Source organism: Aotus nancymaae, unplaced genomic scaffold (genome assembly GCF_030222135.1).
Source record: "Aotus nancymaae isolate 86718 unplaced genomic scaffold, 86718_ANA_hifiasm-v0.15.2.pri h1tg000079l, whole genome shotgun sequence".
Taxonomy (NCBI): Eukaryota; Metazoa; Chordata; class Mammalia; order Primates; family Aotidae; genus Aotus; species Aotus nancymaae.
Window position 1 is genome coordinate 16,998,489 of NW_026988494.1, and position 14,773 is coordinate 17,013,261.

The 14,773-nt window shown below is 37.1% G+C and overlaps 1 protein-coding gene across 12 annotated transcripts in view; it reads right to left on the bottom strand.

Moving 5' to 3' along the window:
- The window catches only part of PSD3 (pleckstrin and Sec7 domain containing 3), a 674,493-nt gene that overhangs the window by 41,689 nt on the left and 618,031 nt on the right, over positions 1 to 14,773 (bottom strand). For all 12 annotated transcript variants that reach the window (XM_064368706.1, XM_012435239.3, XM_064368707.1 and 9 more), the window contains 2 exons: positions 2,605 to 2,762; positions 44 to 188 (listed from right to left, as the gene is read on the bottom strand). In XM_064368706.1, the coding sequence (XP_064224776.1) occupies positions 44 to 188; positions 2,605 to 2,762 (303 nt within the window). The remainder of the gene's footprint in view (positions 1 to 43; positions 189 to 2,604; positions 2,763 to 14,773) is intronic.

Consider the following 14,773-nt stretch of genomic DNA (forward strand, 5'->3'; position numbering starts at 1 on the left):
AAAGTACTTTTTCCCAAGGTCAAAGCAATATCAAGATGATTACCTGAGACAGTTTTGTTGTAGTGGCAGGCAGAAGTGGGCGGCTAAACTTCTTCTGAGAGCCAATTGCTGCTGGAAATGGTGGTGCAGAAAATACAGCTGCCACACAATTAATTTTGTTTATCCACCCCTGCATTTCCTCTGGGCTCCTGTGAGAAACATATATGTTTATATTAGGATATTGCTATGTTTAAGTAGCATCACACTTTGACCATTTCACATTACTGATTTGCAATGGCATATGAAAATCATTTATTCCTCCTGGTAGAACTAATCCCTGACGAAACTTCATTAGAGATGAACATTCTGAAGAACGATCACCATGGAGGTGTGGAAACTATGATTATCATAGTGCAAGACTGTGATTCTCTCCCTAGGAAGTAGAAGGGAGAAAAGAGAAACACTTGACAATAAGTATTTGTTAAATCCCTACTTTCTGTTTGATATGAAGCTGGACCAAAAATTAATTATAAAATTTACTAATCTCTTTTAATTGTACCATTTAATTTTAAAAACTAACTGAGGAATATATTGATAGAGGGAAGGTAAATGGACTTATCTACTTTGGAAAAGAGTTTATCAGGTTCTTCAAAAGTTAACTACGCGTTTATATACAACTCAGTAATTCTACTCTAAGTAGCTACCCAAGAGAAATAAAAACATGTAGATATACCAGATGTGGTGGCTCATGCCTGTAATCCTAGCACTTTGGGAGGCTAAGGTGGGCAGATCACCTGAGGTCAGGAGATCGAGACCAGACTGGTCAACATGGTGAAACCCCATCGCTACTAAAAATACAAAAATTAGTCAGGCGTGGTGGTATGAACTTGCCAGCTACTCAGAAGGCTGAAGCAGGAGAATCGCTTGTACCTGGGAGGCAGAGGTTGCAGTGAGCAGAGATCATGCCACTGCACTGCAGCCTAGGGTGGCAAAGCGAGACTCCATCTCAAAAGAAAACATATAGATACACAAAGATTTGTACATTAGTATTTATAGCATCATCATTCCTAAGAAGCAAAAAGGGGAAACCATCTAAATTGTCCAGTAAATGGATAAACAAAACGTGGTAAATGCATACAACTGAATAGTATTTAGCAATAAAGTACTGACACACACTAGAATATGGATAAATTTCTAAAACTTTATGCTAAATAAAAGCAGTCAGACACAAAAGGCCTCATAATATATTAGTCTGTTTATATGAAATGTCCAGAAAAGGCAATACTATAGAGGCATAATGTGATTAGTGGGTGTGAGAATGGGAGTGACTACAAAATGCACACGGGGATCTCTTTGGAGTGATGGAAATGTTTCAAAACTGGACTGTGGTGATGGCTGAGCCATCTGCTAAATATGCTAAAAAAAATCATTGAAATGCACATTTAAAACTGGTGATATTTTATGGTAAGTAAAGCATACCTCAATACAACTGTTTAAAAAAACCCACCTGAGAGGAGGTGAAAATCATCTAATGTTGTGATCATATTTTTAATTTATGTGTCATTATATCCAGAAAGCCCAAGATTCACAGCATTTAATACATATTTGTAAACTCATAAATTAATGGTAGAAATGATCATGAATCAGGACAGATTATCTACCATACACATTACCAATAAGCAAAAAGTCAAAAAAACGTCAGCCGAAGTCATTTCCTTCACCAATCACTCTGAGAGAAACCAGGCTAACTAAGCTGAGACCACACTACATATCATCTCCTCATGGCACTCTCTCTAGGCTCATATCTCTGGGTCCATTATTATTTTGATGGACTGTTTTTTCCATCAATTCTGTCCAAAGTAATTAGATCTCCTTAGTTATTACATCTGGTATTTTTGATTTAAAAAATTAGGGAATAGAATAATTTGAAAGTTTCTTTATGCCTAATAGCTGGAATTGTACATCAAGCTATGGGTCCTTGTGTGATGTTAACTGTCCTGTTCCTACCCTCAAAAAACCCTGTGCAATTAGCTTCCTTAAAACTTCCTCCTGAAATTGGCAATTCATCCCATTTCCTTGCTCACAGTAGAATGCCATCTTTTCCTTCTAATAATCATGGACTACTAGAGCTCAGAAGGGAAACAAAAATAAATAAATAAAAATTCTACATTTATTGAACGAACTATGAGCCAGGGACTGTGTGAGGTATTATATACACTTGTCTCACTAACTCCTCACTAGAACTCTGTAAGATAAACATTATCCCCTACACTAGTGATGAGCTGAGGTTCAGAGGTTAAACTATGTGCTAAGAGAAAGAGCTAGCAAAATGGTGTTATCCAGGTCTATTTTACTCATTCTGCAATAGAACTTGTCTACTAAAACCCTCTTATTTTATTGATGAGGTCACTGAGTTCTAGAGATGGTAAGTGGGTGACTAAAAGTCAAAGGGCTACTTTGTAATAGACAAAAATGTCTTAGGCAGTTATCTCTCTAATGTAAGCACTTCATGACTTTGATTCCAACTTAAAAAATTTCCCCTGCAGAGCTTGATTTTATTCCTTAGTATAAAGTGGTGCTAAGTGAACTAAAACACGAAATCAAATAAAAACCAACAAAACATACTGAGTTTGAAAAAGCAAGACCCTCCAGTCCGCAGTTTTAAGTTTAAACACATTTGGTTTCTTCTCGTAGTCCGTGGCCTTGGATGCCAATGCATGGTGCACACTCACAGCGTTTTTTAAGTCCTCTTCAGACAAAGCCTTTTCTGGCTTGTATTCATCCTATAGATGGATACAAAGAAAATAAAGACAAAAACCACAATCAGAATTTAACTGATTTTTTTTCAAAGCAAAAGCTAAAAAAAAGTTTTTAGAAAATCCAAGGAAGTGAATGAAAAAAATGACATTAATGGTGAGTAAAAACAACTTTATAAATGTTATAGAACATCATGTTGTTTAAAAAATTTACTGAGAATGAGAAAATATAACTGTCCAAGAGGCATTTTTAAAAACCAGATATATAATAATTGAAGTAAATAGCTAAGTAAGGCCAAAGACAAAAATATCCATCGTACTTATTTTATAGTGAACAGAAATGAGATTTGGACCAATAGTGTGATTTGGTTTCAGGATTAAGTGGATACAAGCAAAAGCTTAAAGATACCTGTCAGCAGAATTACACTGAGGGTAAAAGCAATGCCACTGCGGTCTTTGCTCTAAAGATATTACATGCTCCTGCTACTTTCTTTTTAGACTAATATTATCAAAAGAAAATGAAAAATGAAAAGTAAAATAAAATGATTACTCCAGCTCTTCTGCTGAAAGAAAAGAGGAAAATCAATTTAATAATCAGGTGAAAGCTTGGCTCATTATCATAAAACTGAGAAATAGGTAAACGCATATGCTACAAACTGTTAGATATTTTCCAGAGTTTAAGGCCCCTCTTCCTCCTTCCCATATTTTATCAAAAACAAGGTATGAGGCTAAACTTGCATTTCTTCTGTAAAACACACATGCATCCCCTCCTCCCCCTCAAAAAAACACACCACATCACCTTTTAATTAGTAGTAAAAGACTAAAGGAAGATATTGTCTGTTTTCTTATCAGTCTGCTTTTACCAATCTCCAGAAAAACAATGATAGTCCTCCATGCCTTCCTTCCCTTTTATTTATCCCCTCCATAAACCAAGCAGTTCAAATGTACTATTGCCATCAATTCAAAATGAGTCAAAAATAATCCTTAATGTGACAGAGCTGTGAGGCAAGGTTTTCCCTCTACAATATGAAGTAAATGCCAGTTGTAATATAAAGATTATCCACATTTATAATATTAAATGACGAAATTGTTACTTTGGGATTGCAACAAGTCTTACTTTATTAAGCCTCAGAGGTTAAGAACTGCTATGGACAATGACAGTCTTCTAGAGTGGTATAATGAATAAAGGAGAATTTTAAAAATTAAATACAATATATTTACATGTAGCTGTTACATAATTCCCATTAATCCACAATACTATAATTTAGTTATGTTTTGAGGTCTGTCTTGTCATTTTTTAAATGAAAATTTTCTCAGTAATTTAGCATTCCAAATATTCACAGATCTCCTTCCAGGGAAATTTTCATCAGAGTAGGAATTTTAACTAGAGGTACATGGCTATAAAACCCCTCCAGCCTTATAATTATGCTATAACGGAACCCTGTATATTTAACAGAACCCTGCATAGCTCTCCATGCTGTAACTTAGATTCCAGACAAAAACATGAGGTAGATAAATAATTGGAACGAGGAGAAATGATGAGGGCCAAAATTGCCTTTAGGGAACTTATATGCTTCCTCCACTTCCATATATACTGATCCCTTAACACATCTAATTGTTGAGTTTGCACAAAGGTTAGCCTAGAAATTTGCATGTATTTTTAAAAAATATTCTAGGCCCATGATTTAAGCTTTTATCTTAATTCCTCTGCCCTATTTTCTTTGAATTAATATTTGGTGGTTGTTTGAATTTTGTAAGATGATTACCTAGTTCTATTGTTTGTCATATTTCTTCTTGGGTTAAGAAATAATTTAAGGTTACAATTTTTCCTCTGAGTATGGGTTACACTGCATAGCAGAGTTTTGGAATGAAGAGTATTTTTTCATCGCTTGCTAGATAGTTTGTAGTTTGAATTATGTTTATCTCTTCTTTAATTTTATTAATATCAAAGAGTGTTCTTCTCAAATTTAAGGTAAAGTTTTAGTTATATATTATTACATATTCATAATTTTATAGGCTTATGACCAGATAATATGGTCTAGAAAATCTATTTTCTCCAAATTTGGTAAGGTTTTTCTTGTGGCCTATGGCATGTTTGATTTTTGTTAATGTTCCACAAAAATACAAAACAATTGATTCTTTGGGGGATGAATGTGTTTCTATATTCAAGTTGACTCAGTTCCTCCGCCCTTATATCATTTTTTTCTACCAGTTTATCCCCTTCAAACCAGTATATTAACCTTTTCCACTTCAAGTTCTTGTTGCATTTCTGATAGTTTTTTATATATATTTTAGTTGCTATGCTGTCTGGTGCATTTAGGTTTATAACTATTATCTTGCTTATAACTATGTGACATTTATTACTTAAAATATTCTTCTTTATCCTCTTTAATGCTTAGTCATATAAGATGGAAATTTAAGTCTTTCTTTTATGAAAATGCTCTGTCTATTCCTCAACCACATCAACAAGGTAAGACTATGAAAAATGTTTTGTTCTGCAATCTTACTAAAATTATCTTGTATTATGCATTTTCTATTTCAAGAAATCTTATTTTGAACTTAGATTATACATTCTAAGTCTCTCCTCATAGATTTAATTGCATCTATGTCTCCTTGCTCACCTGTTTCTTTCTTTTTTCCATTTTGACCTCTCTCTTCTCATATCTTTGCTATTTTCTCTTCTCTCAAGTATTTTCTTTAGGTAGGTGGTAGACTGTTTTATTCTTATGCTCAAGTACCTTTCATTTCTTTGACAGGTATAGAACTAGATATAGAACATATGGCTGCAGTCGTCTTCACTTGTTTTACTTATTGTCTGGAGACGATTCCGTCTTCTAGCTTTCAGTTTAATATAAGTCCAATGCCAATCTAATTATTTTCTCTTTTTTCTTAGGAATCACATATGGGTTTCCCTTTAATCTTAGAATTCAGGATTTTTTGCTAGGCTATGCCTTACTTTTCTTATCTATCCAGTCTGAAACTAAAAAGTCCCACCCTGATTCTCCCTTACGTGATCATTCACTTGGGTTGATAACTGTTGACAGAGGTAATAAACACAGTTGTGCAGACTGGAGCTAAGACAGATTTAAGGTCTTCAGCTATAGTTGCATCCAGTGCCAACCTACACTTCTTTAACATCTCTATGACTTTTGAAGTTCTTCCTCGGCTTTTTGTTACAATATTCTCCTGGTTTCTTTCCTACCTCTCTGATATTACTTTGCTATCTCCTCTTCAGCACACCTTTCTATGTAACCCTTGGGATGGTTTCAACTCTACATATATATCACAACGTCTAACAAACTACTATAGGTGAATAGGAAACACAAAACCAATTGGTAGCTATTAATACTGAATGACTTAGACTGTCTCATTTGGAGCCACTATGAACATTCTTAGAGTGTATTATCTCTGCTGATATCCTCATTTAAAACCAAGCTCAAAGGATGATATTCTTAGACTGCTCTTAAAAATGCAAAAAAAATTTTTAATGCAACATTTATTACAGACACAAGAAAAAGCTAACAATAACTGTCACTTTGGAAGAATTGTACCATTATTTAGAAAGAGGACTCTATTGCAAAGTAGTTTCCTAAACTCTAAGACACACTGCCAGATTATCTTGTATTGGAAGGAGAACACTACCTAGGATATCGGTAGAAGACAGGAGCTATTTAATTAGGGCTAAACTGAAGTTGAAAAATTTTAAGTGTAAGAAGCTTCCACTTTTCTAGTTGATAATACAATTTTACCATTTTTTCTTAAAAAGGCAAAATACAAACCTTAAAATATTTTCAGCATTCTGAATTCCTACTAGAAAATAAAGCTCCCACTCCACACACACACAAAGGGCAAAACCAAGAGTGCAGTGGGAACATTAGGGTTGACAATTGGATTAAAAAATGACTTTATCCTACAAAGTTCATTCTGACATCTTTACTTTTCACTAAAGGAGAAGATGGTGTTTATGATAGAATTGGGAAGGAAGAAATAAGGGATAAATTATCATAATCAAACCATTTCAAACCAAAGACTATTTGCTGTGCAAACTAAATGTGAAACAGTGAACAAGATAAATCCAATCAACAAATTTTCTGTAAGAAAAGAAAATGCTCCACGACATCTAATTACTATCCATTTTCTCAAATAAATGAGGGGTGAAAATGATGACTAAAAGCATGTTACTCTCCCATGTTCCCTGCAATCTACATTATTTTATGTAATAGGATTCATTAGAGCACTCCACCATCCCAATAAACACCAAGAATGTGATTTCACAATGCTATTTATTTTAAATTCATTTAAAGCATGAAATAAAAAGCTTTTTTTTTTCTAAGAAGCTTGTTAATTACCTCTTGTGAAGATGAATCTTAACACACTAACATAAAAATCATCTGAAATGGTACAAATAACTGGCATCGAGCCTGAAAAATTATACTTTCAGGTAATATAAAGGACAATTTGGAAAATGACCAAATTGTAATTAAAATTCATATCAATTTAAAAAGCATATTCAAGATTCCAGTTTTCAATGTATTATTTACTTTATGCCTCATTAAATAGGTAAAATAGCTACATGTAATTAAAACAATTTTAAACAAAGTTGAAATGGTCTTGATTTCCACTGAGAGAACATAGAAAAGGGAATTGAGACCCCATTCTTACTTGGAGCTAAGTGGAAATTAATTAAAATGTTAGTAATTAAAGTAAGCTGTGTCCTAAATTGTAGATTAATTCATGGTTTTGAAAATGGCATTAAAAACGTTTTTCATAATTTTATGACTATATTTCTAAAAAAAAAATGCTAAGTATGTCTTATTAGGTGTCTGTCTTTCTGAAAATCATTCAGCTTCATCTTAATAGTTCTTTCAACATGTAAAAGAGCACAGAACCAGCAGTTACAAAAGGAAATAAAAATTCCATGAGCTCATAGGAAAGCAGAAAGGGCGACAGGAGACCAGGCAAGAGACTGGTGTGTTCTAGGTGCCACAAGTCTTGGGCACATCAGCCCCAGACTGGTTGCTATCATCACAGTCTGGGAGGCCTTGAATCTTCAGTGGCTTCCTCCTGTGCCTGAATCAGGTCCTCTCCTGATGTGACCCATACTTTCAACACTGCAAAAACTGCTTTTCCAATTAAACTTTTAAAAAACCTATGAGTTGAGCCTGGGAGGTCAAAGGTGCAGTGAGCTGTGATCACACCAATGCACTCTAGCCTGGGTGAAAAAGTGAGATCTTGTGTTAAAAAACAAACAACCCTCCCAAAACAAAACACAAACAAACAAAAACCCCTTATAGGCAGCTGGAACAAAATCTCTCTTCCAAGTAAGCCAAAGAATAAAGATGATTCTGCATTTAGGACACAGCTCCTAATCTGTGACAGCCAATGTACATTTTAGATAATGAACTGATTGTTCACTTCTAAAGACATGGTAAAGGCAAATAAATTCAGTTTTGAACAGCTGTTTTCCAGACCCTAAAGATAAAAAACATTCGAGATTCTCAAGAGCCTGGTCTGCAGACTACAGTAATCAAGAGGCAAACTCTAAGTAATTCACTACCATGCACTAACCAATCACCTACACCCATTGCTCTTAACCATTCCATCAATCATCTCTAGGGCAGTTCAGTTTTGTAACAACCAGAACTAGAGCAAGAATAACATCACAAGCCTTACTAAAATACTTTCAAGAGAGAAGCAGAGACTGGCAGGGACAGACACAAAGCCCATGACAGAAACTGAGATAGAACTTCTGAAGCTATGTGTTAGCAAAGGCTTGTCAAAGCACTTGGCTAGCAGATGACTCACTCTGTAACAAAGTGGTTATGAAGTTACTATCCAAATGTCAACAATGATGGATCATCAGAACCAGCAAGAATTTAATCATTTTAATGTCAACTAAAATGCATATTCAACTCATAGAAAGTTCTAATTTTTAAAGCACATATGAACTGTATTACAGTAAAACAATATTTGACTGTTCTTCCATGAATGCTCTAAGTTCCCATAGTAATAATTAACTACCAATAGGGCATACATTTTTTAGGGACTCTTGGGCTCAGGGGCACTGCAAGTACTAGAAAAACACGGATAGGAGTATGTTCTTACTTAGGTATGAAACAAACAAAAACACTGTACCATAAATGCCCTATTATGGAGATCATGACTGATACCTGGACTCTGGAATAGTTTTGAAATCTGCCAATATTTAAATCAGCCCCTATGCTGGTGTTGTATATCAAAAGCTCTATCTCAGAGAGTTATAGAAACTGGAATGAGTTATTCACTCAAATTTATACTATTTACCCTATGTTTTCTCCAACCCTCACCTATACACTTAGTTTCTATCATGTTAACTGGTGCTTTTTCAGGAGATGATTTTAAGAGTCCACTAGCCATTCACTGCATAATACTGGTCTTATCTACACTGTCAGGCCAAGTGTTTACAGGGACTAGACACTATATTTATTTCTCATATAGTTCCCAACATGACATTTTGTAAAGGGATCTGACATTACTATCGTGATACTCCGTGGATTTACTCTTTGCTTGAAAGTGAAAGGCAAATGTGACTAAGTAACATTAAGGAGGAGGCTAGAAAAGAAAATGAGGCAAATGGTGATGAGGCAGATTGTGTGTAACATGGAGAAGCAAAACAAGAGCTCTGGATAATGTAAGAAACTGTCTGGGGAAAAGGAAGAAAGACAAAGACTTATTTTACTTTAGAGATAAATCAATAACAGGAAAGAAAAGAGAGTCAATGGAAATGAGACAGACATTGCGGACCTGTTATTTTCAAAAGTCACAGGAAGGGAATATGAGAAAAAGGGGAGTGGAGTGGATCAAAGCGGAAACTTCTGGGTGAGCTTCTTCAGAGTAGTTGTCTATGTCCTCCCAGCCTCTGCATCCTCAACTCTCTAATCTGCCCTCCATGCCCACCATCGCACTGAAACTGCTTTATCGATAATTTCCTACTTGCTGAATTCATGTGGCAATCTCCAATTCCTATTTTACTTTTTCATAACATGGCATATTTCAAACATCTCTTAAAGTCTGTGGTACCAGTTTTCTCTCTGGCTTAGTTTTCTTCTTAGCTGTCTGGCTACATCTCATAGGCTCCTTCCCTGTCTCTTCTTCCCAAGGCACATGTGAGTATCTGCACTTCCCTGCTTCTGTCCTCCATCTTCTCCTCAGTCTCTGAGTGATGTCATCTACTTGCATGGCTTAAATTATCAATTCTCTCTTAATGACTGTTCAGATCTGCATTTCTGGCCCTTTCATTGGCTCCAGATCTGAGTATGCATAATTGCTTAGTGGACACATCCATTTATTATTCCAGACACTCTGAATTCAATACCTCAAACTGAACTCTACAAGTAGAGGTATGTTTCTCCCTCCTTGTTACCCCTGCCCTCATTTAAGCTAATCTGGTCTCTATGTCTTTGATAGAACCTGTTTCCAAGTCATTCCCCATCCTGTAGCCAGACTGATCTTTTCAAAATATAAATATGAATGCCATGCATGGTGGCTTATGCCTATAATCCCCACACTTTGGGAGGCCAAGGCAGGGGGATCGCTTAAGCTCAGGAATTCAAGACCAGCCTGGGTAACAAAGTGAACCCTGTTTCTATGAATAATAGAAAAATTAGCCAGGTGTGGTGGTGTGCACCTGGGGTTCCAGCTACTCAGGAGGCTGAAGTTGGAGGACTGCTTGATCCTGGGTGGGGTCAAGGCTGCAGTGAGCTGAAACCCCACCACTGCACTCAAGCTTGGGTAACAGAGTGAGACCTAGTTTCAAATAAATAAATAAAATAATTATGTCACTCCCCATTTAAAACATGTGATAGCTCCAAGTGCTCTAAGATAAAACCTCAACTTTTTTTTTTTGACACAGAGCCTCACTCTGTCGCCCAGGCTAAAGTGCAGTGGTGTGATCTCGGCTCACTGCAACCTCAGCCTTCTGGGTTCAAGTGATTCTCTTGCCTCAGCCTTCTGAATAGCTGGGACTACAGGCACTCGCCACCACGCCCAGATAATTTTTGTATTTTTTAGTAGAGATGGGGTTTAACCATGTTGGCCAGGATGGTCTCCATTTCTTGATCTTGTGATCTGCTTGACTTGGCTTCCCAAAAGTGCTGGTATTACAGGCATGAGCCACTGTGCCTGGCCAAAGTCTCAACTCTTTAATACCTAAGAGGCTGCTGACACTGCATATGTGTTCAGGAGGCATACAACATACAGGGGTATAAACACAGGGCGGCCATAACCTTGAGAGGCATGAGATATTATTTATGAATGCTTCAACTTCCCATAGGAGTGGTCAGAAACCTTTGTGACAAGCCACTTTGGTTCGAATGGGAGTAGTGAAAGAGGTTGAGTGAATGGAGACTGTGAGGACTTGGCACTCTCTCCTGTGTAATTTCAGCTGAGTCTGGTTTTCCTTCTGATGACTATTGTGACTTTTTAAAATTTGTTTTTCAGAAGGGAAAACCCTTTATGATGACTCTCCACTTGCACTCCTAGGGCGCATGCCTCACACAGGTCCTGTGAGGAGAGCTGCTTAGCATGGGGGACACTATGCCATCTAAGTCCTTTGAGTACCTGAGTGTAGGTGGGAATGGCAGTGCCCTCTGACTCAAAGAGCCTGAAATTCTTTGAGGGAAAAAAAAAACAGCTTCTTTTGTAAATGGGATAGCCGATGACATTGTGATATTATCTCTTTAATTTCATTATATCTTAATGATTTGAAATACAATTTTTCATCATCTTTCTACTGCTTACTACTCCCCCTCCAGCCTATAATCCAAATGTAAAAAGCAGTTTGTCATTCTTTGAATATGCCACATTCTCTCAAACCTGCTATTTTCACTCATTTCTGGCTAAAATGCTTTTTCTCACTTGCCTGCCTGGCAAACTCCTGCTCATCCTTCAGGCATCAGTTCAACTCGTGGTAATTCCTCAGGGACACATCCTCTGACCTTTCTAAGTATGCTTAGGTGTCCTTCTTCAGTAAGATCTTTACATATCTCTATTAATTCATCTCATTGCTTAGCGACTGCTCAATTTATCTGTTTTCCTCCTGTTTTATGAGCTCTATGTAGGCAGGGACTGTATCTTAGTTATCTATCTTCAGAAGCCTAGAATTTTGCACAGCACCTGATGTGATAAATAGCTTTGGAAGGATATAAAACCCAAACTGTATAAACCCCAAACCACCTTGCAATCATACAATTCACTTTTTGTGCAGCATCTGCTACCACGTGCTGTAGAGGCTTCCAGCAGGGGGAAGGATTAACCAGCAGTGGGACATTAGCAAGCCTCTGTAGGATGTACACTTCACCAGGATTAGCCCTTAACACATGCTACAACCTGGGCAAGGGGAAGAAGTCTAACTGCCTGCTAGTCTTGTTTCTGGTGGGTGGCTCAATACCTCAGAGGACACTCTGATGCAAAGGTCTGCTCTGCAGCAGACAGTATCCTATTAACCTAACAGAGAGTGGCATTTCCAGATGTAGATGCCCATAAGGTCTTCCTTCTTGTATAGTCTACCTACTTTTTTATTTTTTATTTTTACAATTCAGGAAGAAACTACAGAATCAGGTAGATATAGCTACATAAGACCCAGAACTGTGAAGTTGAACCTTCCACTGATTGATGAATTAGTCTTTAGGATCTGTGCAAGGTTTCTAGGAACAGATATTAGTTCTGATTTTTTAAAAAAGAGCATTAACAACAATAAGAAGAGAGTGGAGACTGGTTATTAAACACGGCCACCCTTTTGCAGGCTTATTCTCATCCTAAGTAGACAGTTTACAGCTATGCTAGCATTCTTACTGATTTAAATAAAATAGCAATCTGATCAATAGCCCATGATCCTACTTTTCACTCTTCACAAATGTATGATTTCCTTAGTGCTAGGCTTTTCTCTTTATAAAAGCAATTTCACCCAACTTTCCCCAGATGCACATTTGCCACACTCCATAGGTATCATAAATCTGGAGAAACAATCTTCTTGGAGCTCTAATCCGAACTGATGCTGAAGCTTCAAAGTTTACAAAGTTGTTCCCTTGTCAATACTAGCCCATTCTCTATCTCAGTGACTCAAACTCCCAATACACTTATCTGAAGGAGAGGACAATGATGTAGGAAAAGCTGGTAACTTTGAACAGCATCTTTCTTTGCATCACTTCTCTCAAATGTTGAATGTGAGAATAGTTTTCTCATTTCAAATACTTTTCTCTTCTCAGGCCCACCCTTATATGGAGTGGGTGGAAATCCGGTAGCTAGGTATTCAAAGAAATGGTTTTGCCAAAGGCAGCTATGCTCCTTACAGAGATTTTAGTGAAAATAAAGAAGTGAGCCAAGATAATGGGATTTATGCTGGGGAAACACCTGTGATATGTGAAATTTAATTTCAAGGGGTTCTTCCTTGCAGAGACAAAGGTAGCTAATAGGACTAGTGTGGGCCCAACATGCACATGCTGATCTGGCAGAGGCCAGAGTAGTTGACGTATAAACTAGAAGCTGTGCTGACTCCATAGGAAAATAATGGTAATACAAGATATTCGGCCACCTAAGAGCATGGATAATCTCCAAGTATCAACAACTGCCTCCATTTCTCCCTTGTCATGACCCTCAAAATAACGTAAGCATTTCAGAAGGATGCTACCAATACTTTTCTTTGTGATCGTTGGGCTTCAGCTAGCTCCATACCTCTTTCTACAAAGGCTATTTTCCCACAAAGAGAGCATGGTCCAAGGTGAAGCGTTCCATCCTCCAATATTCCTTACCTGATGTATTCCAAAAGGGAGATGACAAAAGGGTTTGTGTTAAAGTCCTTTCTAATCACTTGACAATAGTTCCAATAAAAATAATTATAAAAGTGTTGTTTACAAAGCTGCTCTGGTAATATGCAAAATGTTAATGAAAGATACAGATTTCCGGTATCAGGGTCAGGGGAAGGTGTGGCAGGCACCAGATTGAGCCATGAAAGTGGCAAGAAGCGGCAAGAAGCAGCCCTGAAATGAGCCAAGGAGATGGACAAGGAAGACCGGGCTTCCAAGCAGAAACAAAAAGAAAAGCAAAAGAAAGTTGAGAAGCTAAAAACGAAGGCTCTGGGGAAGGTCCCCTGCCCAAAAGGTTGAATTAAGAAATCTGGGCTGGGTGCCGTGGCTCATGGTTTATAATCCCAGCACTTTGTGAGGCTGAGGCAGGTCGATCACCTGAGGTTGGGAGTTCGAGACCAGCCTGACCAACATGGATAAACCCCATCTCTACTAAAAATACAAAATAAGCCAGGAATAAGGAATGAAATTAGGTACAATCCTTCTAGAGGTAATTTAGGCATGGTGGTGCAAGCCTATAATCCCAGCTACCCAAGAGGTTGAGGCAGGAGAATCGCTTGAACCTGGGAGGTGCAGGTTACAGAGAGCTGACATCCCGCCATTGCACTCCAGCCTCGGCAACAAGAGCAAAACTTTGTCTCAAAAAAAAAAAAAAAAGAAATCTGGCCAAAAGTAAGTTGTTATTTATGTCTGAGGTGATGGTAACACTTGCCTTCCATTCCTATTTAAACATCTGTATTTCCTGTCATAACATTTTTTGCCATCTATAGCTAAAATGAAAAGCTGCCTCGGAACCTGTTGAACATTTAAGAATAAACACTTTTAAAATAAAAAACAAACAAAACAACAACAAAAGCAAAAAACAAAACAACAACAACAAAAGCAAAAAATAAATAGTATAGTTGAAGTCCTTTTAAATACAGATCTGGGTGGACTAAGGAAGGCTAGTTTTAAAAATGAATAATTCTTTCAATCTTATATATGGCATTATAATATTTTGAAACATTTAAAATAACAATAAATCAAATGTATTTGTTCCCAATCTCCATTCCAAAGCAGTTGATCATCTCAGTGGTGCAAGTGTGGATACTATGAATGGTTGCCATCTGATTCAGTACTGTAGATGGTAAATCAAAGGGAAGGCCTCTTTTCCAGAGAAACACAGGTGTGGAAAGGCAACCACAGCAGTGTGTAAAG